A 23,297-nucleotide genomic window follows, 5' to 3' on the forward strand; every position below is an offset into this window, starting at 1 on the left:
GATAAATTGTTAATGTTTCTCCTGTCTCAGTGTGTTTACACTGTCTTTTGTTGTTTGTGTTTTCTCACTGTTAGCGCTGGTTATGCACTTTTGTGTCAAATGCTGCCTTCTTCCCATTTCCCCTGGAACTCTCGCCTTACCTGCCTTGTGTCAAATCTCTCCCGAAAACAACATCAATCTCTCCTTTAAACCACCGCACCTTGCAAGGCCCATGTAAAACTTTAAAGCCGCCACCTTCGCCAGCAAACAAAAAATTGCTCTATTTTAATTTGTCGTACTTCGTAGACTCTTGGACATTTAGGCAGTAAAAGATAAACAAAAAAATAGTATTTTATTATCTATTATTGATACTATTGTGCTGACAAAAACAATCGTAATTTAAATACGATACCAATAAATTAAACACCCCCCAAAACTTTAAGCAAGAAAATAAAACCATCTCCAATGCAACTGATTTCAATAAATGGTATTTTGAAAATATTTTGATATTTGTTTTGCCTTTGCATTAAAAACTGGATCCCTCATGTTCATCCGGGTGCAATCTGGCTGTGTTTTAGTTTCATGGTGCCACCAAAATGACTTGCCCCCCACCCAAGCACTTTCCCACCCATGCTTGCATGTTGTGTTCCTGCCATGACATCACCGTGTCCTCAGGTTAATGCCCTTTTTCTTCTCCTTTACTGATGAGTGAAGTGGAGCGTGTGGTGCTGTTGACTTACCGTTGTACTATATCTCTCTCCGACCCATGCTCTTTCTTGTACCTTAACTTTGGATCAGATAAACGAGGTAAGACTACCGTTGTTGTTGTTTTCAAATCATGTACAGTAAATGACAAATGTTTGCACATCCACAACTAAAAGGGCATTTACCGAACCAAGTGACCCACCTCACCGTCACCCCCTCGCACGCACTTTGATGGATGGAATGTGTCACACCTGTCGTGTAAACCGCACCTGTGTCAAGCTTTTGAAAGGAACTTTAACCCTTTGCTCCGCCCTCGCAAAAAAAAAAAAAAAAGCTTCACAATGTGTCATCTTGCACTTGTCTTCCGATTTAGATTTGTTCAAAATGGCTGCCATGGCATCTTGTTCAAAATTGCTGGGTTAAAAACATGACGGACGCAAGTACTCAATTTGACCCAATTTTGGTTTTTGTGTTTTTCCTACAAAAAAATGGGTTCAGGGTGGGTCGGATTTTTAATCCAAATTGGGTTGTTTTTGACGCAGCAGTTTTAAGAGTGTATGGCTAACAGCTTCCACTGAATGATGGTCTCGCCCATGATGATGTTAAGCACTTTACCTCTTTGTCTTTTGCATTCAAGGGCTTCCCAATGCCGCCATGTTTCACCTCCCGCTGGTGTGTCTTTTGTTCACAGCGCTTCTTCGAGGGACAGTCTGCTCCCTGGGACTCGGCGAAGAAAGACGAGAACCGCATGAAGAACCGATACGGGAACATCATTGCATGTGCGTACCCCACAATTCCCCCCCCCCCGGCTGCTGATTTATTGCAACTGGCTTTGCAATACGAGATAGGAAACAAGAGAGTTTTATTATCAGCGCAGCCGAAGCAGCGTTGACCTTTCTGCTCCGTGGTTACATATTTATCTTTCCGCCGTTGCTTCGCCTACAATCCTTGTTGAATTTTGAAGATATTCCTACAACAAAAAGGGATGGGCGTTATTAATCAAGATGTAACATGTGCTCTCCTTCCATTGCTACAGCTTTGGAAGCAGACAACATATCGACAAACACAGACTGTTACATATAAATTTAAATATAGTTATTCTTAGAATGTGAGAAGAAATATTAAAAATAATAAGATAAATATATAAATAATATCAAAAGGGGAGTTGTGGGTTCAAAAACATTGGCTGCCACAAATTGTCCATAGGGGTGAATGGTTGCTCATCTATGCGTGCCTGGCGATTGGCTGGCGACCAGTTCAGGGTGTCCTCCGCCTACCTACCCTGTGAGGATAAAGCGTCTGGTGGCCACCATGCTTTTGAAGCCTTCAAGAGTGACAGTTGCTTCTTCCTCCTCCTCCTCCCCCTCACCATGTTGTGGCCTGGTTAATGTCATTAATTCCATGCTGCTTTCTTCTTCCTCTCTGCCTCTTTTTCCAGATGATCACTCGCGTGTCAGGTTGCAGGCCCTGGAGGGCGAACAGAGCTCTGATTACATTAATGCAAATTACGTTGATGTAAGTACACACACGCGCACACACACACACGCACACACACACACCAGCCAGCACCGCTCACGCAAAAAGGTCACTGCGCTTTCTCTCTGGGGGGTGGCAGAGAGGGTGTCGGTGCCGTCGTCGCAGGGGGCCCTGAGGGAGCATGATTGCTCTTGCACCCACGCGCACGCACACGCACACGCACGGGAGCGAGCTACTGTATCAGTGTGTGCTTAAATTAAGAGCAATAACGATCAGAGGATGACAGCACTTATAAGGAGAGGAAGAAAAGCAAACACATAATAGCAAAAGAGCTTGATACTAAATAGGTGAAAAGACCTCCACCAAGGCTTTGACAGCAACACAGGGATCATTGTGGTGCAAATGATCCAAAATATTGACTAAAACAGCCAGGAGAGGGACCACTTCCTATTGCCAATGTATGGTTATCATCACACACTTGATGGTTATGGTGTGGTTGCCGTGGCGACCAATCCTCCTTGTGATGTTAGCGGAGGTATTATTTTTTTTATTTTTGGGGTGTTTTTTAATACATTTTTGAAGATGTATTTTGTTGTATAATTCTTTTCTTATCCAGTCCAATATGAGAGTTACCCCTGCCTTGAGGGCCAATAGAGCATAAAAAGCTGTCACAAAATACTTTTTCAAACTATACTTTTACTATACTTAATTGTTATTTTATATATAATATTATTTATATATCTTTTTTTAGATTTTCTGCCTTGGTTTTTAGCTTTTGAATATTTCTATTTATTCATAATTGCTTTCATATTGCCAAGAGGGTTTTATGTGCTTTAATTATTTATTAATGTTTTGAATTGAATTTGGGTTTATATTGCTATTTGGATTTTCAATACAGTCAAACCTCGGTTTTCGAACGTCCCGGTTCTCGAACAAATCGGAATTTGAACAAAAAATTCGAGATTTTTTTCGAAAACCCTTGTTTGACTGTATTTTTGTTACTTTTTTTTTTCTTTTTTTCAAGATATTTCCATTTGTTTTCCTCCCCATCTTCCGGTCTGTCCGTTCCATCCCCTGCGTGCGAAGCAACATGCGTATTTCAGCGCTTACATGGACTCGAGTGTTCCGGCACGCCTTTTTAAAGTCGTTAAAAAGACACACGAAGCGTGTTGCGAAGCAGCCTAACTGGCTTACATAGTCTGATTTAACGCGAACGCCGCCCTTAGAAAGATGAGCCGCTAATAGCCTGGTGATGTACCTGCCCGATGCACTCATTTGTAATCTCTTGTTGCGCTCTCCCCGCATAATTCATAATGCAAGGTGCACCTTCAATTATTTACCTTTGGCTGCTATTGGTTTTATGGTCCATTATTTTGCACCATACAAAGCCACATACTAAATGTTGAGAACACGTGCATATTTAAGAGTGTGCAGACAGACGGCTAATGATGTTTTTTGTTGTTTTTTTATTTGTTTTTTCACTCTTTAACTCATCAGAACGCGCCAATAAAAAGCCTGTGCGGGCAACATCCCTGCTGCTTTCATTATTGCGTGGAATCCGCCAGATGATAATGATGATGGTCTTCTCGGAGGCTCGGTCATAAGCAAGTCAATGTAACCCCAAACACGTCAAATCGTTAGGCTAAGAAAGAGCATCCTCGTCCTGATTGCATATTAGCATGCATAGTGGCAAATGCAAAAGTACTCACCATAAATCAAGCATTGGTAATTATTATATTATGTCGTCATGTAAAAACACATTTTTAAATAAATGCTCTATTTATTAGCATTAGCAAAGATAGAAGATGATCTTATTTTAGCCAGTGGAACTTTGGGGTGAATTTCATGCCTTATTTTAGGATATGCAGCTTTGGGGGATTGACTGAAGTATTTTTAGGTATTTAAGTTACTCCTATTTTACCTAAAACAACTTTAGTGGGCCTTCACAACAGTCTTGTTTTAAGTAGTGCAACCTTTTATGGGATTTATGGTTGTTGTATTGTAATCTCTTTAGCTTTTGGAGGATTTATAGTTGTTTTAACATGGCAACTTTTACATGAGCGTTATTTTAACATGTGCAACTTTTGTAGGTTCACTGTTACCTTTGAAACATGTACGGCATTTATGGAAGTCTGCAGGGGATTTGTGCACTGGCGGAGCTAGTGGGGGGGCCATGTGAGTGCCCTGTCCCCCTGAATATGCTTGCCCCCCTCCCCCAGTTGATGTTTGCCAATGTTTTTTTGTTTTGTTTTTTTGTGATAATTCCCACCACATCCCATATGGAACATGTAATGAATATTAATCAGGATTTTCTGAAGAATTCCTTGGTTCTGTAAAGATAAAAAAAAATGTAGTTGTATTGAATTTGTACAATTTGTAGAGATTATTGGTATTCTTATTTTAGTAGCTATTATTGAATTCAAAGGCAGGAATATGTTAACGCGTCCAATCCTTATGGAATTTACATTATGTAGTTGTTTGTAACCTCTGCAGCTTCACTCCTTATTTATTCCATTCCCTCCAGCGTTTATTTGTCAAAAAAGCGGGGTGCATGTTACAGTTAGTACAGTTGTTGCTTTGAAGCTCCCATTAGCAGCCGTGTGCTAATTCAGTCAGAAAATACAAATAAAGGCCTGCGGGTGGACACTCCTGCTTGCTGAACGTTTCAGACAGGCCGCGCTAATAACTGGCAAGAACGTGCGACAATACTAAAAACAACATGTAAATGATCACAGCTACCCAAAAAAACACAAACAACCATGAAGCATGTTTTATTCCCTTTTTCGACACGTGATTTATTCCAGTTGTGACCTTTTTCTTCTACGACGTCCATTTCCTCACCTGACAAGCCTCTAATGCGGCAACGCCGCCTGACAGGACGTCACATGAAAGCACAAACAAGATAAAGGAGTCATTCAAAATGAAGGAGAGCGGGGAAGGCATCTTTTTTGCATCCGCACGCGTTCATCAGAGTCCAAGCTCAATTGAATATGAAGGAGGACGGTGATGATGAGGATGATGATGATGATCATGGTGGAAGGAAGCCTTTAAGTCCTCCTGATGTTTTGTTTCCCGCCTGGCGTCTCCGGGGAGAAGACAAGGAATTGGGCAAGCGCAACCTGAAGGGATTAGCGTAATCCCGCAGACTGGAAGCCCGTTGTGAAGACGGATGCTGTTAGTCGTATCGCAGGGATTATCAACACTTTGGCACCTCGCTCCAAAGGTGTTTGTTTGTGTGTGTGTGCGCACGTCACACAGATATGATCGGTGTGTAGATGTCCAGATCTATACAAATACACGATTTAAAAAAAAAAGAAAATTCTAGGTTTATTTCTCATATGTTGTCCTTTCTTGTTTTTTCAGGGTTACCACAGGCCAAATCATTACATCGCCACTCAAGGTAAGAAGATGATTCATGCCTGACTAGTATGTTGCTGAAAAAAAAATTAAACATAATGTAAATGGAATGAGAGTGAATTTTGGTGCTGCATCCTTGCAAATTCAAACAAACTAAAACCGAAGTCGCCTATACATGTGAGTGCGTGCGTGCGCGTGCGCTCAGGGATGTCGCGGCAGGCGCCGTCATGCTCTCTCTCTTCCATCTGTGTAGCGGGAGCAATTAATCAGACTGCCGGATGAATAAAAAAAAAATAAAAGGATTATCTGACATTTGTGGGCACATTTTGTCACTGTGTTCCTCTGGCTGGTGGATTTGCAAGGCGACGAACACTTATCGCCACCCTGGAGGTTAACGATTGACCGATGCTCAATCGTTAGCAATTTATTGCCTCGTGTATTTATTGCCTCACTTCTTTAATACTTAAAAATGATAACTAAAGGAAAGAAAAGTCCAAGACTTTCTTTTTTTTTTTTTTTTTTTACTATTTGTTGTTTAGTGAAGAGAAGTCCTTAATGCATTCACAAGCTGCTCGGGGGGTGGTGGGAGTTGCATAATTAGCTGTTCATTAGCGCGGCGCAGCTACTCCTCAGCGTCTCAATTAAAGCCGAGCCTCTGTTTGCTCACCAAACATGCTCGCATCACGCCGATCGTCCAGCCAAACACACACACACGTGACTAATCCGTCTCCTCAGGATCAATATTTTGATTTTTGATCGTCGAGAGGTTTGGATGAAATGTTGTGTTGCTGTGGCTAAACTGTCTGTTGTGGAAATCCAATGTTGAGCTGAAAAAGTAACATGGCACAAAACCTGCCTAAAATGCCTGTTAAAAATTCAAACAGAAAGTAAAGGGAAGGTGATATTTTGTCGCAGAAAATTTAGGGGCGTCTCATCAAAGAATTTTATACCCAAAGTGAAAGCATCATGACTCGAGTAAAAACAACATGGCAGAAGGCACTTTTGATTCAAGCGCAGACAAATTTGCCTGCTTGACAAATTCAAACCCAAAGTAAACAGATTGGTGCAAAAGAATTAAAATAACATGGCAGAGGACATTTTTAATTGCATTCCCGTGAGTTTGCCTCTGTAAAAATTAAATGTGCGAGAAGTTTTATTTTGGACCTAAAAGACTGAAAGGAACATGTTCCTTTCAATGTCAAGCTTTTTTCCATTCAGGCCTGACTATTTAGCTGGTCAAATGAATCCAAATGTAAACATCTGTGTTCTCCAAGACAAAGAGAACAATATATTTTTTAGGAATTATTTTGTTAATGATAAGAAGCCTGAAGCAAAACGTCGACCCTCCCAGATTCGCAGCTGGCCACTCGGCCGATCCGGTGACACGCGGTGACGAAGCTCAAAGCCGAATATGGCGTCACTCGTTAGTTTTCGGAGCTCCCCACGAGTCCCTCGGCTCCGCCGAGGTGACGACGGCAACGAAAGGTGCAACAGCTGTCACTCCATTCAAAAGCCCTCATTACCCATTTTGATGTATTCGCACTGCGGCTCATTTACTCGCCGCAGTAAACGTCTCACCTTGCTCCGTTTTTATGAGGCGCAGATCATTTCAAGCAGCACACCAACACCTGTTTTTTTTTCCTTTTCTTTCTGTTGTTCATCGCAAAAATATTATAAAATTTCCCGCAACCGTCAATTTATTTTGAATCTTGGCAACTCGGATTCCCATCCACCTCAAACCTCCTTTCGAAATGCTGCGCCGCCAAAATCATGCTTCAAACTTTGCAGACAAAGAAAAAAAGTGCCGCTCTCACCTTGGCATTCCCCAAGCGGGTGAATGTTCAAACGCTTCCGCTTCTTCCTCAATCTCAGAATGTGAGCGAGCGGCCCCTCGGCAAGGTTCTCCACTTAGAAAGAGCGAAATAGGCACATGAGTCTCATTAGCCGCGTTAATGTGCTCGTGTAAGCTCGTGCTAAAGAATTCACCAGAAATAAAAAACAGTCATCAAATGTTGGCCACACGTTGATATTGTTTTCTACTAAAAAGCTGATCTTGAGTACCAGTGGCCTTTTTATAACATGCATTTCACCTGAGGGTCTGTTTACGTCGTGCTGTTTTGGTTAGCAACAGAGTTCAAAAGAGTAACTTCATTCATCTCTTAATGCTCAAATAAATTCCCAGTCGAGTTGTTGCTGTTACAATCTTCCTCTACCAATCCCCGCACACATATGGAACAATAAATAAATAATCCTCCAGGATGCAACTTGGCATCAGACTCCCACCGAACAACGTTTTAATTCTTTTTTTCCCTCAATGATAATAATAATGCCGTGTGCTCATGAGCTACCTACACACCAGCTGTCCCGCTTCTTCGTCACCCAAACTCCTCTTTCCTCCTCGCTGGCTCCCACGGGGACGACAAGCGTGGGAGGTGGTCGGGCTCGACGCTACGGATAGTCCGAAATTCTTCTTTTGTTATTTTGAAAAATGACTAGCACAGGTGGTTATTTTACATTTGTCGATTAAAAAATTATATATACAGAGGGAACACAAGGTCACTTCTTGCTTGTCTTTTTAAAATAAAACTGTTAGATTTTGTTTTCCAACGCACAAGCTGGCAGCAGTAAAAAAAAAAAAAAAAAAAAACATAAATGTGACAGATTGCAGTGTTACAATCAAGTACAAGAAAAACAACACGTAAAACAGATCAAAGGAGATGAAGACCTGAAACGTCTTCTGAGCAATCTTACGTCGAAACAAGACTTAAAATTTTTGCTGCATGCTTTGAATGTGGAGCGTAAAAAAAAACCCTCAAATACTCACCGTCATCATTGATGTTGGATGTGCATTTAAATAGTGTTTCACAATTTTCCCATGTTTGTTTTTGACCTGGTTCTCATCACATGTAATTATGTGCGCGCTGTCTACAAGTAAAACAAGGAGTTCATTTCAATAGTCAACTTTGCTCGTCTGCATAATATTACAAATTTCTCCAGGTAATTGCTGTTGATTGGGGGCTTGGGTGCTGACTTGATTTGCATATCCTAATTAATTTGTAATAATTTCAAACTCGCATGCATGATTAAATAATATTCATCATTCTAATTAACCTAAATAATTCTAGTGAACTCCCCACTCAGCAATTGATGATGTGAATTGATAGATTAACTATAATCCATTTCCTGGTTTGGTGTGTAAAAAAATTGCCCAAAAAAGTGAATCATTTTACAAAATGAAAGCAAATGTTCGCAAATGTCTCATTTTGAAAAAAAAAACCACAAAAATAATAAGTCAGCTTTTATAGATGATGACAGCCATCTGAAAATCTTTACTAGGACTGCCATAATCAATCATTAGAAAAGGAGAAAATTAGCTATCTGCAGAATGAATGAATGAATGAAACTTTGCTTCGCTTCATGCGTTGAATGGCTGCTAGTGCCCTCTACTGGTCAACTATGCATATTGCAGCTAAAGTTTAAAAACAATTCAATTTCTTCTGCATCTGCAGGCCCCATGCAGGAGACGGTTTTGGACTTCTGGCGGATGGTGTGGCAAGAAAACACGGCGGCCATCGTCATGGTGACCAACCTTGTGGAAGTAGGCCGGGTGAGTGGCATGCATGCTACCATTCCGACCCCCTCCTGGGCTTCTTGTGAGGTTGGACGAAATGAAGGCAGCGAGGAGGGTTCTCATTGAGTCACTAGAACCGTTGATATTCTTTAAATATTGCACGACCTGTTATTATCTCCCGCAGCCTTAATGTGTTGCACTTGGCTCGCTGAGCAGCGTTCAAGAGCGGCACCAAGCAGTTAATTTAAGCACCCCGGTGGCTGAAAGGTGCTGAGAAACAAGCGCACCTTTTTCACATTCTGCTGATTTTGCAGCGTAGCAGAGCTGCTCAATGATTCACGGCGCTCACCCGCCGCTCTCCTGGTACCTCATTAGGCCGCTTCCACGCCCGCCGAGCCCCACCCCTCACCTTCTGCACACCTGCTTAGCAGCGGCAGGCGGCGTCCTCTGCGCCCCCGTGGGGGTCCCGTGAGCGTCTGCTATATGATCCCCGGCCAATGGCCGCCGCACAGTCGAGCTCGCTCGTAAAGTCGCTCAAGCGTAGCGCGGCGGGCCATCTGCTCGCTGATGAATTTTGGGAAACCCTGACGCACACACTCCACGGCCAAAAGGAGGCGGGTCGTAGTGCACCTTGATGTATGAGATAGTCAGATTTTCATTTGAGCAAATTCACTTGGCTTCCCGCAGTTTTTACCCATAGGAAATAATCTGTCCGCCTTGAAGACATTTACGAGAAAAAGAAAATCTACTTGCATTGGCACACATGCAGGATTACTATTATCATTCCTTGTCAAGTTAGCAAGCAAAATGTGCTCCGTTATTCTCACTTGTAAATGATACACAGCGGAAAAAATAAATGCATCAAATAAAATCCAAAACATGCCAATCACATCATTGTAAATGGCATGAGTATGCCTTCTTTCCTCTTGTTCCTCATTAACAACCGCCACCTTGCACGATCCAAACGAACATAATGAGTGGAAATAATCCAGTCTGGGTAAAAGACGAAGCCCTTAATGAGGCCAATTGTGCCCGAGTGGAGCGGGTCATTCCGACATCCCAATGGCTGGAAGTGGTCGTCGTCCTGGGGTGAGTCAGCCCCCGCGTGCGTGCGTGTTCTGAAATTCTCATTTCACTGCTAACCAGTTCATGAGCTCCTCAGAGGACCGGTGAACGTGGTTCTTCGTCATCACTCCATCTCCCTGACTAGCAACAGTTTAATTGAAGAAGAGTAGGAGGAGGGTGGGTAATTCTGCACTCTTATTATGGCTAATACCAGTAATATTTCCACTGGAGTGTTTTAGATTCCTGTAGGGAAATCTGTTCTTAACAGCCCAGGGTTTATTATTTCACATCATTATTGGGCCGCCGCCGCCGCCGCCACCTCCCTCCCCTCATGCATTTTTTCATGTTCTTTCTCCCCGGCCGCTCAAGTTCTCTACCATTTAACTCATTTTCACACGGCCGACGCACTGCCGGATGGAAAGCAATAACGTGCCAATGGAGCCCGGCCTCGCCCCTTTGCTGATGGGGCTTTTACAAGAGGCCGCCCGGCTCATTCCGACGTGCCCAAAGAACCGAGACGTCAGGCGGCGGGCGGCGTGTCGTGCCAATTACCCTTTTTACAAGTCCAACTTTACTGCACTCATCAGATACGATTTATGGCGCCTTTGTCTTTTTTTTAGGTGAAGTGTTGTAAATACTGGCCGGACGACACAGAGATCTACAGAGATATCAAGGTGACGCTCATCGAGACCGAACTTCTCTCCGAGTACGTCATCCGCACTTTTGCCGTGGAGAAGGTACGCTCGCATCCTGACGACGATTCACGAGTGCCGCCGCCTTACTCGATAGAAATGGACAGAACAGCAAAAAATAATCCACAGTCGAAATAAAAAAAGTCAGCTCGTGCATTTCAACAATGATTGTGTCATTGGAAATAGTGATGCTGCTTCACCGCGTTTGTCTGGGTTTCTTTATTTGACCCGTCTGCGCGTCACCATCCCCTCAGCGAGGCGCTCACGAGATACGGGAGATCCGTCAGTTCCACTTCACGGGCTGGCCGGATCACGGCGTGCCCTACCATTCCACGGGGCTGCTGGGCTTCATCCGCCGCGTCAAGTCCAAGACCTTGAGCAATGCAGGGCCCATGGTGGTGCACTGCAGGTACGCCCAGCAAGCTCACAGCGTAACATTTAAGTCTATATTTTAAAAACATGATCTTTGCTTCTGCTCAGCGCCGGCGCCGGTCGGACGGGCTGCTTCATCGTCATCGACATCATGCTGGACATGGCTGAACGCGAAGGTGTGGTGGACATCTACAACTGTGTTCGAGAGCTGCGATCTCGCCGGGTCAATATGGTCCAGACTGAGGTAGGCCGCCTCCGGGACTATAGAAAGCTTTTTCCATCATCTCCATTTTCCTCAAAAGACAAATAGCAGTGTCTCGTATCAGGCTTGATGGATTCCTGACATCATCAGTTTTTTTTTTATTCATGCAAATGTAGGTGACACTTCCTTCCCACTTTCACCTGAGCGCACCTCACAAAAACGCTTTATTGCGCCGCTCGCTCGCTGGCTTGGCATGTCCCCCCGTCATAAAAGAGCTTTCGAGGCTTATAAGCGGGCAAAGAACCTTCCTGAACGGCAGCCATCTGGTGCCACTTGAACGCATCGTTTGCTCGTAATTCCCTTTTAAATCGGCAAGCGTCGTTGGGCTTAATGGCAAAACGTTTCAGTGCCGCTGCTGCCCGAGCGCTGCTCACCCTGACTCACTCTTTCTTCAACTTCAATGACCTTCAGAGTGCCCCCACCACGCAGGTGGGCTTTTTTTTTTTGTTTACGAACTCCGTGCGTAAAAGCCATAATAGTTTTTCAAACCTTCTGTGTCACCCCAAATCATTAAATCCTTCAAACTCTTCGTCCGCCGTGTCACTTACAAACAAAGCCGCTAATGATGTTCGAATCTTTGTCCTTTATGTAAACAACCGCCGCGCCGCGCTGCTGACGTCACTTCAAATTCAAATTACAGTAATCCCTTGCTACATCGCGGTTCGGTTATCGCAGTTTCACTTTTCTTTTCTTTTTTTGGGGGGGGGAATTTTGAAAATTTGTGAAAAAATTCACATATAAGTTGCTCCTCAGTATAAATCGCCCCCCCACCCAAACTATGAAAAAAACGCGACTTATAGTCCAAAAAGTACGGTATTTATTATTTTCTGATTAATACATTTAAAACCATAATACACTGAAAACAAAATAATTGACTTTTTGGGATTTACTTGATTTTGTGTATAGCACAGTATGTTTCCAATTATTATTGGTGACTCACATCTTAAGTTCAGTGACCTTCAAAGTATACCCAAAGAGCTTTTTTTTTTCTTTTCTTTTCTTGGCCTTGCAGGTGTTTCTCGCTCACCTGCCTGCTCCACCGCGATTGGCTGGCGCTAGTTTATTGCTACGTGCCGCTCGGCGGATTGCGGCTTGAGCGTCACACCGACGTTGTGATCAAAAGGTCGACACGTGTTCGCTTGTGCAGGCCTCCCATCGACGACCTTGTGCGTGCGTGCGTGTGGAGTTTACGGGGCAGACTACAAGCTGGTGTCGGCTGAAAATGTCACTTCAGAAAAGATTTCCATCAAGCCTCAAGCGCTGTCACTGTGACAGTGGCTTGACTGATTGATGCACGAGGCGGAGGAATTCCTGCTTCCTTTTGCATATTTTGCGCCTTATGGTGACTGGCCACTTCATTAGGTACACCTATAAATTTGCACGGTATCAAAAATCTGCTTTACTATTTTCAAGCAGGCTTTGGTTTTTTCCACATTTTTTTGTTCTTCAACGGATGAGGAGTTATCAAAAGCGGTGCGTTGCTTTGAACAAAACAATAATAAAAGCGCTCAAAATGTAAACTGGCAAGGGCCAGGGGTTGTCAGTGTGAATTTGGGTCAGAGAGGGTTCTTAAAAGGTCAAAGTATTGGAGGTAGTACAGTTCCTGCAGTGATAACCAAACGCCGCAAAATATGTCATGTGACCTTTAAAAACGAAATCAAAGACAAACATTAGTCAGAGTAAACAGCCTGGGGAGGCGCAGAGGGGACGGCGGTTCACGGAAAGGTTTCGATAGGGACATCGTTGCGCCATTTTTCCCGTTAATTATGGCGCTGGTGAGATTTGGGGTCGACTGTCCTGTACGTTATTCCCTGACGGATTCGCAATGAGGATGCCCTGTCTCGCAGGAGCAGTATGTCTTCATCCACGACGCCATCTTGGAAGCGTGCCTGTGCGGCGACACCACCATCCCCGCCGGACAGTTCCGCTCCGTGTACTACGACATGAACCGCCTCGACCCGCAGACCAACTCCAGCCCCATCAAGGAGGAGTTTCGGGTAGGCCTTCCCAATGACGGCAGTAAAAAAATAAAAATAAAAATAGTACATCATGGACACTGTTGGCTTGTCAGGATAAAACAGGCTTGCTGGGCTTTTTTCATTGGTTCAGACTCTGAACATGGTGACACCCACGCTGAGGGTGGAGGACTGCAGCATTGCGTTGCTGCCTAGGAACCATGAAAAGAACCGCTGCATGGATGTGCTCCCGCCCGACCGCTGCCTGCCCTTCCTCATCACCATCGACGGCGAGAGTTCCAACTACATCAACGCTGCTCTCATGGATGTAAGAGACGACTTTTATTGGAACTGACCTGTGTGTGTTACAATTCTAAAGGAGTGTAAAGTTTTTGTAAACCGGGTTGGCCCCCAAATTGTTTCGTATGAGCTAGCAACCAATGGCAAAGAAGAGTTTGTAAACAGTCATGGCCTTGAAAGAGGTTTGTGTCGCTTTCCTGTGTCTTCAGTCAAAGCAACCATCTGGCGTGTCAGTTATGACTGCCAGATGGTCGTCCTGTCAGCCTTTGGAGAAACAACAAATCTCCTCCATGTTATGGCGTTTCTACACGACGTGCTAATGCTTGTGCACTCCCGACTTTGTCCAAACATGCCTGTTGCTGTCCGTCCCGACAGAGCTACAAGCAGCCGTCGGCTTTCATCGTGACACAGCATCCTCTTCCCAACACGGTCAAGGATTTCTGGAGGCTGGTGCTGGACTACCACTGCACCTCTATCGTCATGCTCAACGATGTCGACCCTGCCCAGGTATGCGGATGGATGGATGGATGGATGGATGGATGGATGGATGGATGGATGGATGGATGGATGGATGGATGGATGGATGGATGGATGGATGGATGGATGGATGGATGGATGGATGGATGGATGGATGGATGGATGGAATGTTGTTAAAACAATGTAAGAAATAAAATTGAACTTAAAACTGGAAAAGGCCAAAATCCATAGAAAAGTTTCAAAATCCCAGCGGAGGCCGCGGTGTGTTGTGTAGCAATGCAGTGTGGGTAAAAAAATCCGTTTGGGCGTGTGCGCGTGTTGTCAATGAGCTGAGTGAGCAGCTTCGGTCGCTCTCCACCTTTCTCAGCCCGAGGCTCTGTCATAACACCCGCCCATCAAAGCCCTCGTTCCTCCCACTCTTCCTCCCTCCCCGGGTGAAGGAAGGAGAGCGAGCGTCTTTCATTCAATATTCTCACTGTAGCACACCAACGTGGGAAGGCAGGAAGTGCAACTGTCGATGGCGGCAAGGGAACGTACCGTGTTCGGCATCAGCATCTATATTTGTGCTTGTCACACATCAGCGCACACACACACACACACACGTTGTACTGTAGTCATGCTTGTGAGTGTGCATTCTCAACTCTTCTCAAGTGGGCTTGTTTTCGCTTGTTTGCCGTCGTGTGACCAAGCATTTCTCAGTGTGGCGTGACCCACAAGTGGGATACACACACACACACACAACATACACACTCATTCCTCTCTAGGGAAATGAGAAGAGGGAAAGGCAACAGAGGCAAGCTTTTTTTTAAACTTGCAAATATGGCTGATGCCTTCATTTGAGTTTTTTTTTTTTAAAGCAGAAGTGAAGTCCAAAATGTTCTTTGCAAAAATATGCTGTCCCCATTTGAAAAATGTGCTTTTTCTTTGAATCTATTTTTTTTCCCCACCATCTTGAAAATGTCGACTTTTATAACTTTACCTCTCAAGTGTGTGACCTTTTTTAACGCACAGTGATCCCTCGTTTTTCGTAGGAGATGCATTCCAGAACCACCCGCGAAAAATGAAAATCCGTGAAGTAGAATGAGTATATGCATTATTTAGCAATTTAAATACCAATGTAGTACAACTTTTTCTTGAATTATAATTTCCTTTGGAAAGACATATGTTGTCTATAATTTTTTTTTAAAAAAAGCCTAAAAGTACTCAATTGTGTGGTATTTTTTTTTTTATAGTTGTGCCCGCAGTATTGGCCCGAAAACGGCGTCCACCGCCACGGCCCCATCCAGGTGGAATTTGTGTCCGCCGACCTGGAGGAGGACATCATCAGCAGAATATTCCGCATCTACAATGCAGCACGGGTGAGCGCACCCATAAAATGCTTTGCTTGTCTTCTCTCCTTTTCTGTTTTTAGTGACTTTCTCTCTAACTTGTTTTCTTCTTGCGCCAAGTTATTCTGCCTGCGCACCTCACACGTCCCACTCAGTCGCCGCCATTTGTCCGTTCAAGCTGTGCTGAGGCCGAGGCCTTCTGTTCTTTAGCGAGAATGCCGCTACGCTAGCTCTCACGTACTTTTATTTTCTTTAACCCCAAAGGAGTGCAATCAACATTGTTGAGGAAAGTTGTTTTTAAAACTTGGCGTTTTGCCAGCGTGGAAAAATACTCATTTGAAACATGAATAATTATAAAACAATTAAAATGGATATGTTAAATACAAATGTTTTTTTACGTTTTCATTTTGGTGTTTTTTTTTTTTCTTTTCAGTGTTCAGTCCTTATTTGGGTCGATTGTGCAAGTGTACATAATGAATTGATGGGAACTTTAAGTCGTTAATATAACTAAATTTTCAAAATGACCAATTAAATTACCAAAATATTTGCTAACTTCTTTTTACACTTTAGTGAATGTCTTTTTCATCCTAAAAAATTACATCTAAATCTGAAAGGAAATTCTTTAAAAAATATTTTTTTCTATTAAATAAATTTACTTTTTTTTTCAATTTTCAACGCAATACATTTTGTTTCTTGTTTTTTTTTTCCTTTAACAAATGTCTTGAATCCATAATTTTTTCTTGAAAAGCATAACTTCCTTTCTTTTCATATGCTTCATTTTGTTATCTGAGTTTAATCGCTATTCTAGTTGATTGTTTATCAATCAATTTTTGTTTATATATAGTGAATAACAAAATACCCCATATACTTTCATAGTCTTTTTTCCATGTTTATTCACTACCCAAAAGTGTGATTTCAAACAAGATCAGCGTGCCGTTTAGAGGTTTTGATGACACCAAAGATTTTATGCGTGCGTGCGTGCTGTATCCAAGCCCATATAATCACGCATGATCGCTGACAGCAGATATCGATCGATGTGTCTGGGTGCGATTTAGAGCATCTTGATCTTTGCTGATTGCTTAACTCTGCGTCTCCCACGGTAACCATGCTCATCCATCAACGTTGGTTTCCCAGGAGGGACGACGCGCTTAGCTTTTGCATCTCACACACGTGCAGACAGGCTACCTCGTTAATCACCTCGGGCCCCTAGCGAGAGAGGGGACCGAGAGACCAGAGCTATTGGAATCCATATCAGGAATCCATATTAAGAATGCACTGAGAGCGATACGAGTCTCACACTCACACCTGCCATGTGGTCGTTAACATTTGTGATGTTTGGTTTGGTCAGCCTCAGGACGGCTACCGCATGGTGCAGCAGTTCCAGTTCCTGGGCTGGCCCATGTATCGAGACACGCCCATGTCCAAGCGCTCCTTCCTTAAGCTCATCCGGCAGGTGGACAAGTGGCAGGATGAATACGACGGCGGCGAGGGACGCACTGTGGTCCACTGTTTGTAAGTTCACCAACTAACAAACACTATCATCTAGTGGCCTTATGTGTTTACTGCACCAGTCATTTTCTCGACCCAAGAAATAGAACTGCAAGCAAAATATCCCATTTTTTTTACTATTTTAAAATGTCCAGGAGATTTTCTAATAAAATAAAATCTAAATACACACATCTATGAATGTTTTATATAACGTTAAAATGTAATAATTGTACTTATGAATAATAAAATAATGCAACATTCCATCTTTTTAAGAAACTCGGAACTGATCAATTGTATTTCAGGAATGGCGGCGGGCGAAGCGGGACCTTCTGCGCCATCAGCATAGTGTGTGAGATGCTGCAGCACCAGCATGCAGTCGATGTCTTTCACGCCGTCAAGACGCTAAGGAACAACAAGCCCAACATGGTGGACCTGCTGGTAAGCCTGTCTTCAACGCTACACCTACAAATTAAGAGCAATAGCAGCAAGAACCTTCTTGATTTTGAGTGACCAACATTATTTCATCAGCTGCAGTGCTTAATGTAACTTTAAAGCCATTCTCATATTTCATTTTATACAATGATTGATTTTAAATACTTGCACTCTGAAGTTCAACATAACCCAGCCCCGCCCCCTCATCTGACACCCCAAACCCACCCCGTTACAGGAGCAGTACAAGTTCTGCTACGAAGTGGCTCTGGAATATTTGAATTCCGGCTAACTCGGAGAGTATGACTCCAAAGACTTTGACGACGTGTCCGACGTGCCAAGTGTATTGTTCGGCAGTGAGCCGACACAAACACACTATTTTACTCAATGACTCGCGCTTGTTGTTTTGATCCTGACTGGACAACGAGCATCAAACATTTATGGAATGGGAACGTGTTGTTCTGTGTGTACATAATGAAATGGCCTCCTTTTCTTCTTCTACTTCTTTTGTCATTGTTTTTTTTTTCTTTCTTTCTTTTTTAAGCTGCGCTGGTGATGAATTCATAAAAATGTCAAAATAAGAAACAAAAAAGTGGCTGAATGTTGCTGTGAAGTCGCGACTCGTGTACGTTCACTTCTTTTCCTTGTACGGGGGACCCAAAGCTACTCTCATCTCTGTGTGCATATTGTACAGATTTCTGTAGATTATTTATTATTTCTCGACTTTATTTGTGACTGGCAGTAAGTGAGTGACAATCATATGTTAATATAGTTTTGGGTTTATGGACCGTATTGTGTGTGTGTTCCTTTGGTCCTCCTGTATGACGGCTTGTAAAGAGAAAAACTGTTCTATAAATGTAATACAGTACGAAGCGTGTCATGTGTGTCTTTCTGCGTGCGTGCGTGTGAAAAAAGGCGTTATGAGGACATCTGTTGGATTGTTGTGGAACTGCAGACACACAAATTTGATCTAGTTTGTGGGAGAAAACCCACACAGGCGCAGGGAGGACGTCCAAACTCCACACAGGGAGGGTGGGGCGGACTCGAACCCGCACCCTCCTAACTGTGAGGTGGACGTGCTAACCAGCGCTCCACTGAGCCGCCCATGATCTAGTTTCTGTGATTTAAATGTATCCTTTTCATGCAAAAAACAATAGAAAAACAGTACGTTTTTGCAGTTGTTTGCCTTTCAACATCTCTTGCATTGGTTTTAGATTATGCAAGTGTGTACCTAATGGTGTGGATGAGATCGTGACGGTCTTGGCCTACAGAACCTGGAGTATGTCTCACTGTTGTGAGACTTTCCACCACAAGAGGGCAGTACAACGCTAAATTACATTGTTACTCCGGGTTTATTGAAAGAATGCTTAATCAAGTTAGCAAATAGGTTGCGGTTTCTCTGCCTGCCTGCCTGCTGCTGCTGATGATGATGAGCGACCATTTTATATTGTTTCTTTACGACTTGTTTGACTTTGTTGCACCAACTTGAAACTTCTCGCAATTGTCACCTCAGTATATTTAAGGCTGCGCGGTGCTGCTGCAGTGTGAATGTCTTTTCATTTTTCATTGGCGGCCTACTTTTCAATGTTTACACGACGAACACATACAGTTAAAGCCATACACACTCAAAGTCACCAGATCATGAGCTTGGCGAATGCCTACATCACACAAGTGGTACTGTTTTTTACGAATGCAAATCCATTTTTATCAGATCATTTGATTAATTGATAAGATAGAATCTGTGATGATAACCATAAAAGAGGAAAGTTAATTTCTAGCTATGTTTATTTTTACTGTGCAAGTTGGCAGTTATCATGAAAGGAGCCACACATGTAATAACCTTGCTGAAGATTTTTTTTAGTATTGTTCTCTGGAGTATGTCTCATTCTGTTTTTATTGTGTAAGACAGCCATTGCATTTATCACAATGATATGTATGACATCTGCATTGTGTACTTTGTAAGCTTTTTTTTTTTTACTTCTAATTATTTTAAGTATGCAAGTTGGCATGATATATATACTACTATTTTGTTTTTTTGTTGTTTTTTTTTTTGCATGTTGACAGCTTGCAAGCATGAGTGAGCTGTAAGGAAATGATCACATTCCAGTAATTGTATGTAACGTGTTTTTGATGGTGGATTATTTCCAGTCATTCTATTTCTTTTTAGTGCGCATGGTCACAGTTGATGCAATTTGCCCCATTTGGACTGGTCACATGGTCTAGTCTAACCTACAAATAGCGTTACCTGATTCCCCAAAGACCCGGCCACTCTTTTTGGCAGAAAGCGGGCGCAGGTGCTCATCGCCGCCTTCCAATAATTCCGTGGCATCAGTTTTGCTCGGCAGTCTCGTCATCGAGCGCTTGCCAGCCAGGAGCGGGATCAATCATGCAGTGCAGATGTACAATAAGCACATCAAGTGCTCACATCTCTGGAAAATCAATTCTTTTGCCCCATGGACAGGGAAGGCAAGATTGAACGTGATGTGTGTTGATTTACTGACATGTGGAGAGCACTTGGTGTTTGTTTGAGGTGAAGTGTTTATTTGGAAGGGGGTCTTTCTACAAAGACATTTAAAACAAATAATGACAATAATAATGTTTTATTATTTTATTATTTTTGTCAGATTTTTATGAAAGGTCAGCCAATGCAATTTCCGGATGGCATTTTCATATTTATTATGCTTTTAACCTGGTGTTTATTTGATGTTATTTATATTATTAGATATACTTTATGTATTTATTGTTTTATATTTATTATTTCATTTGTTTTATAACATTTGCATATATATATATATATATATATGTAATTGTTGATTGTTTTTGGTTTTAGTTATGTTTTTTTTTGTGAGTGCGACTAGTTATATTCTATTTTTTCTATTTTTTTTATATTCTATTTTCTTTTTAAACTGAAAATTCTGCCTAGCAACAAAAGATGTCACCACTTACAGAAATCCTATTTGCGCATTTCTGCCCATCACTTTGTCCGTGGCGGTAGTACAACAGGGGTCAAGTCCTTTTCAAGCATGTCACTTCCTGCCCCGCCCTCCACATTACCGTGGTCGCCAGCCTCCTCTTCCTCCCTTCCATGTGATCAGTCTGTTGCCATGGCAGCCCCACCGAGCTTTTCCTGATGAGTGAACTGGCGGTGCCCCACTCATTCGCCGAGTACCGTACGTTTTCATCTGTTGCCATGGTAACATGCGAGCATTTTTACCGATAGATCTGGCGCGGCAGGCAATGAGGACTCTTTTTCTTTATCGGGCATACGGCCTCGTATCGAGCCGACGAGCGTTCAAAGGGGAGGAAGCTGAACGGGAGTGAGGTCGCGAGTGCATGCTGGAGCTTATCCTTGCAGTCTTTCTATGTTTTTTCGAATCAATTCCAAGACTGAAGGCATTTTCTAGCCTTTATGAGTCAGGCTTTTCGTTAAATTGATATTTTCCTCTTTAATCCTCATGATTATGGAATTCTGTTGCAGGCCAGATTGGACAGTTTGGTTGGCCATATTCAGCCCGCAGGCCGCGAGTTGACGATCACTGACCTAGAATATTACCATTCGATTCAGTTCTATGTAATTGTGTATGTATTTTTTTATATTACCACTACATTCAGTTCTATGGAAATTGAACACATTTATATTTTTTTTCTTATGACGGCCTATTTTTTTTTTTTGCACAAATGGTTTCTGAAAGTGCTGATCAATGTTCTTTGCACTTGTAGATGACCACAATGTAGCCCATGTGTCACGCTGTGGGCAATGGTCATTTACAACACACCCTTTGTGGGCAAACAAGCTGGAACGACCAAAAAGACCATGTTGCAAACAGAGTGTTTTTGAGGCCACTTAATGCTCCCAGAACATTTAGGATGCATTGCTCTCATTAAAGTTGAGAGAAACAATGCTGTTGTCTCTGGTGCACCCGAGGCGACGCAGTCCATAGCTCAGTTTCTCGCTAGCCACGCACCGCCCGCTTGAAAGGAAAGGTGATGAATCGGCATTTGGACCTCAGCCAACCATCGTTCACCTTCCTTGGTCGATGTTGTTTTGCCCCTCCCACCGTACTGTTTTTCTTTCTCCTGCCATGTGGAAAAGGGAGAATATCAAGTGGCTTCCATAGTCCTGTTTGTTATTATGCGGTCCGATGTCTGCGTGTGTCTTGTCTTGTCTTGTGTGCCAGCAAAAGTGTCATCCCTTCCGTGACCCTGTGAAGGTGCGTAGATGACAGATAGTCAATAGGCATTACGTGCTGCCATTGTGGCGGATGTGCTCAAGTGCGGCATTACATCACTGCCTTCTGCTGCCGTGTGCTGCTGGAGTCTCTGGACAGTATTACCATGCGTACAGCTCTTCAAACACTGATAAAGGCTATCTCCAGCTACATCTTTTCGTAATTTTAGACTGTCCTTCCGGTCGTGAAGGTTAATAACGGCGGTGTGCTTTCATGTTGATGAAGTCATTAGCACGTGAAAAGATCAGTCGTCTCAAAAGAATGATGTTGGCTAAAATGTTATACCATGCATCGCAGTTTGATTTAAATTTTAGCCCATTGAGTCTATATACACAACTTTGATTTAGCGACTGTTTGACATCTGATATGGCTCAATGTGATATGAAACAGTTACATTAAATACGGTTTAATACCATCTGCTTCAATTCAAAAGCAACACAGGTGCAAGGTTGCCAAAGGTCATAGTGAGCAGCAGGTTAATCTGCACAGGTGACATTGCCGTTGCTGTCGCCACGGCAACGAACCCCTCCACACGGCCTACCCTCTGCTTACAATGTGCATGTTGAGGAGGAATATAAATATCACACCCATTAGTTGTCACTTTTGCCCCAAGGCTTGAAGGAAAAGGATTGGTGTTTTGAGGTGTTTTGCTGTGTGTCGTGAAATGGTTGCCGTGGTAACCCAGCAGCCATCTCCTCTTCCAAGGCAAAGGAAAGGGGAAGGAAAGCACGCAATATTTGAGGAACACACCCTGGATTGGTCACCGGTCATTCACAGTGTACACACAGGGTAAAAAAGCAATGTGAACAACATTGAACCGAATATGCGTGTGTATTTTTTTTCAATTTACCAAGAATATGAACAAAGAAATTCCCTCATAGAATTTGATCAATTGAACTTTTTTTTTCTTGAAAAACTTCTTAATTAAAATGATTCATTCGACTTACTAAAATCTGATTTTGTTACAAATATTCTCAAAAGAAAGCAAATTTATCCTGAGAAAAAATAACTCTACCATGCTGCCCACATGTAAAACAGTCCTTTTTTGATGTTTGTTGTTTGTCCCCGAAGTGATGACCTATATGGTGAGATGAAAGAAGACTTTATTTTTTTCCACCACCATCTTGGCGGCAAAGCGAGAATAATCCCCTGATTACATAACTGCGGCCTCGCTGCACTCAAAGAAAACAAAACAAAACATGGCCGCTAAACTCATGAGCTGATGAAGATTCTAATTAGTGCAAGCGAACGCAGCTGTTATAGAAAATTCTCGCAAAAGTTGAATGTGCTCTCTGGCTCAATCGCCATCCCCAACTTCAAATTATAAACTCAGTCTGCCGACTTCTGGAATGCCCTATTAAAAATCAATGATGCTGCTTCTCCGGAGTTTTAAGTAAAGTAAAGCCTTTGAATTTTTAATTGTGTCACACAAGTCTCACATTGCGGGTTTGTTTCATCCGCTCCAGCAGCAGTCCAATAAGTCAATGCCAGCCTGCCAGTGATTATTTCCCAGTGTGACGCATTCCTGAATGTGTCAACAAATCCCATAAGGGGACCGTAAATGTCTACAAGTACCTTCAACAAAGCACTTCAATAGAGTTGACCTTCATCG

The 23,297-nt window shown here is 42.9% G+C and overlaps 1 protein-coding gene across 9 annotated transcripts in view; it reads left to right on the forward strand.

Moving 5' to 3' along the window:
* LOC125984994 (receptor-type tyrosine-protein phosphatase mu) overlaps positions 1-18,324 on the forward strand; it is a 90,841-nt gene extending 72,517 nt beyond the window's left edge. For 8 of the 9 annotated variants that reach the window (XM_049747369.2, XM_049747370.2, XM_049747372.2 and 5 more), the window contains 14 exons: positions 1,376-1,463; positions 2,123-2,199; positions 5,524-5,560; positions 9,027-9,124; positions 10,774-10,890; positions 11,100-11,254; positions 11,326-11,461; positions 13,327-13,476; positions 13,589-13,762; positions 14,110-14,241; positions 15,444-15,569; positions 16,888-17,051; positions 17,330-17,465; positions 17,695-18,324. In XM_049747369.2, the coding sequence (XP_049603326.1) occupies positions 1,376-1,463; positions 2,123-2,199; positions 5,524-5,560; positions 9,027-9,124; positions 10,774-10,890; positions 11,100-11,254; positions 11,326-11,461; positions 13,327-13,476; positions 13,589-13,762; positions 14,110-14,241; positions 15,444-15,569; positions 16,888-17,051; positions 17,330-17,465; positions 17,695-17,748 (1,644 nt within the window). In that variant the 3' untranslated portion in view covers positions 17,749-18,324. The remainder of the gene's footprint in view (positions 1-1,375; positions 1,464-2,122; positions 2,200-5,523; positions 5,561-9,026; positions 9,125-10,773; positions 10,891-11,099; positions 11,255-11,325; positions 11,462-13,326; positions 13,477-13,588; positions 13,763-14,109; positions 14,242-15,443; positions 15,570-16,887; positions 17,052-17,329; positions 17,466-17,694) is intronic. The other variant, XM_049747371.2, reaches the window with a different exon arrangement.
* The last annotated feature ends 4,973 nt before the right edge of the window (positions 18,325-23,297 follow it).

This window comes from Syngnathus scovelli, chromosome 17 (genome assembly GCF_024217435.2).
Source record: "Syngnathus scovelli strain Florida chromosome 17, RoL_Ssco_1.2, whole genome shotgun sequence".
Classification (NCBI taxonomy): Eukaryota; Metazoa; Chordata; class Actinopteri; order Syngnathiformes; family Syngnathidae; genus Syngnathus; species Syngnathus scovelli.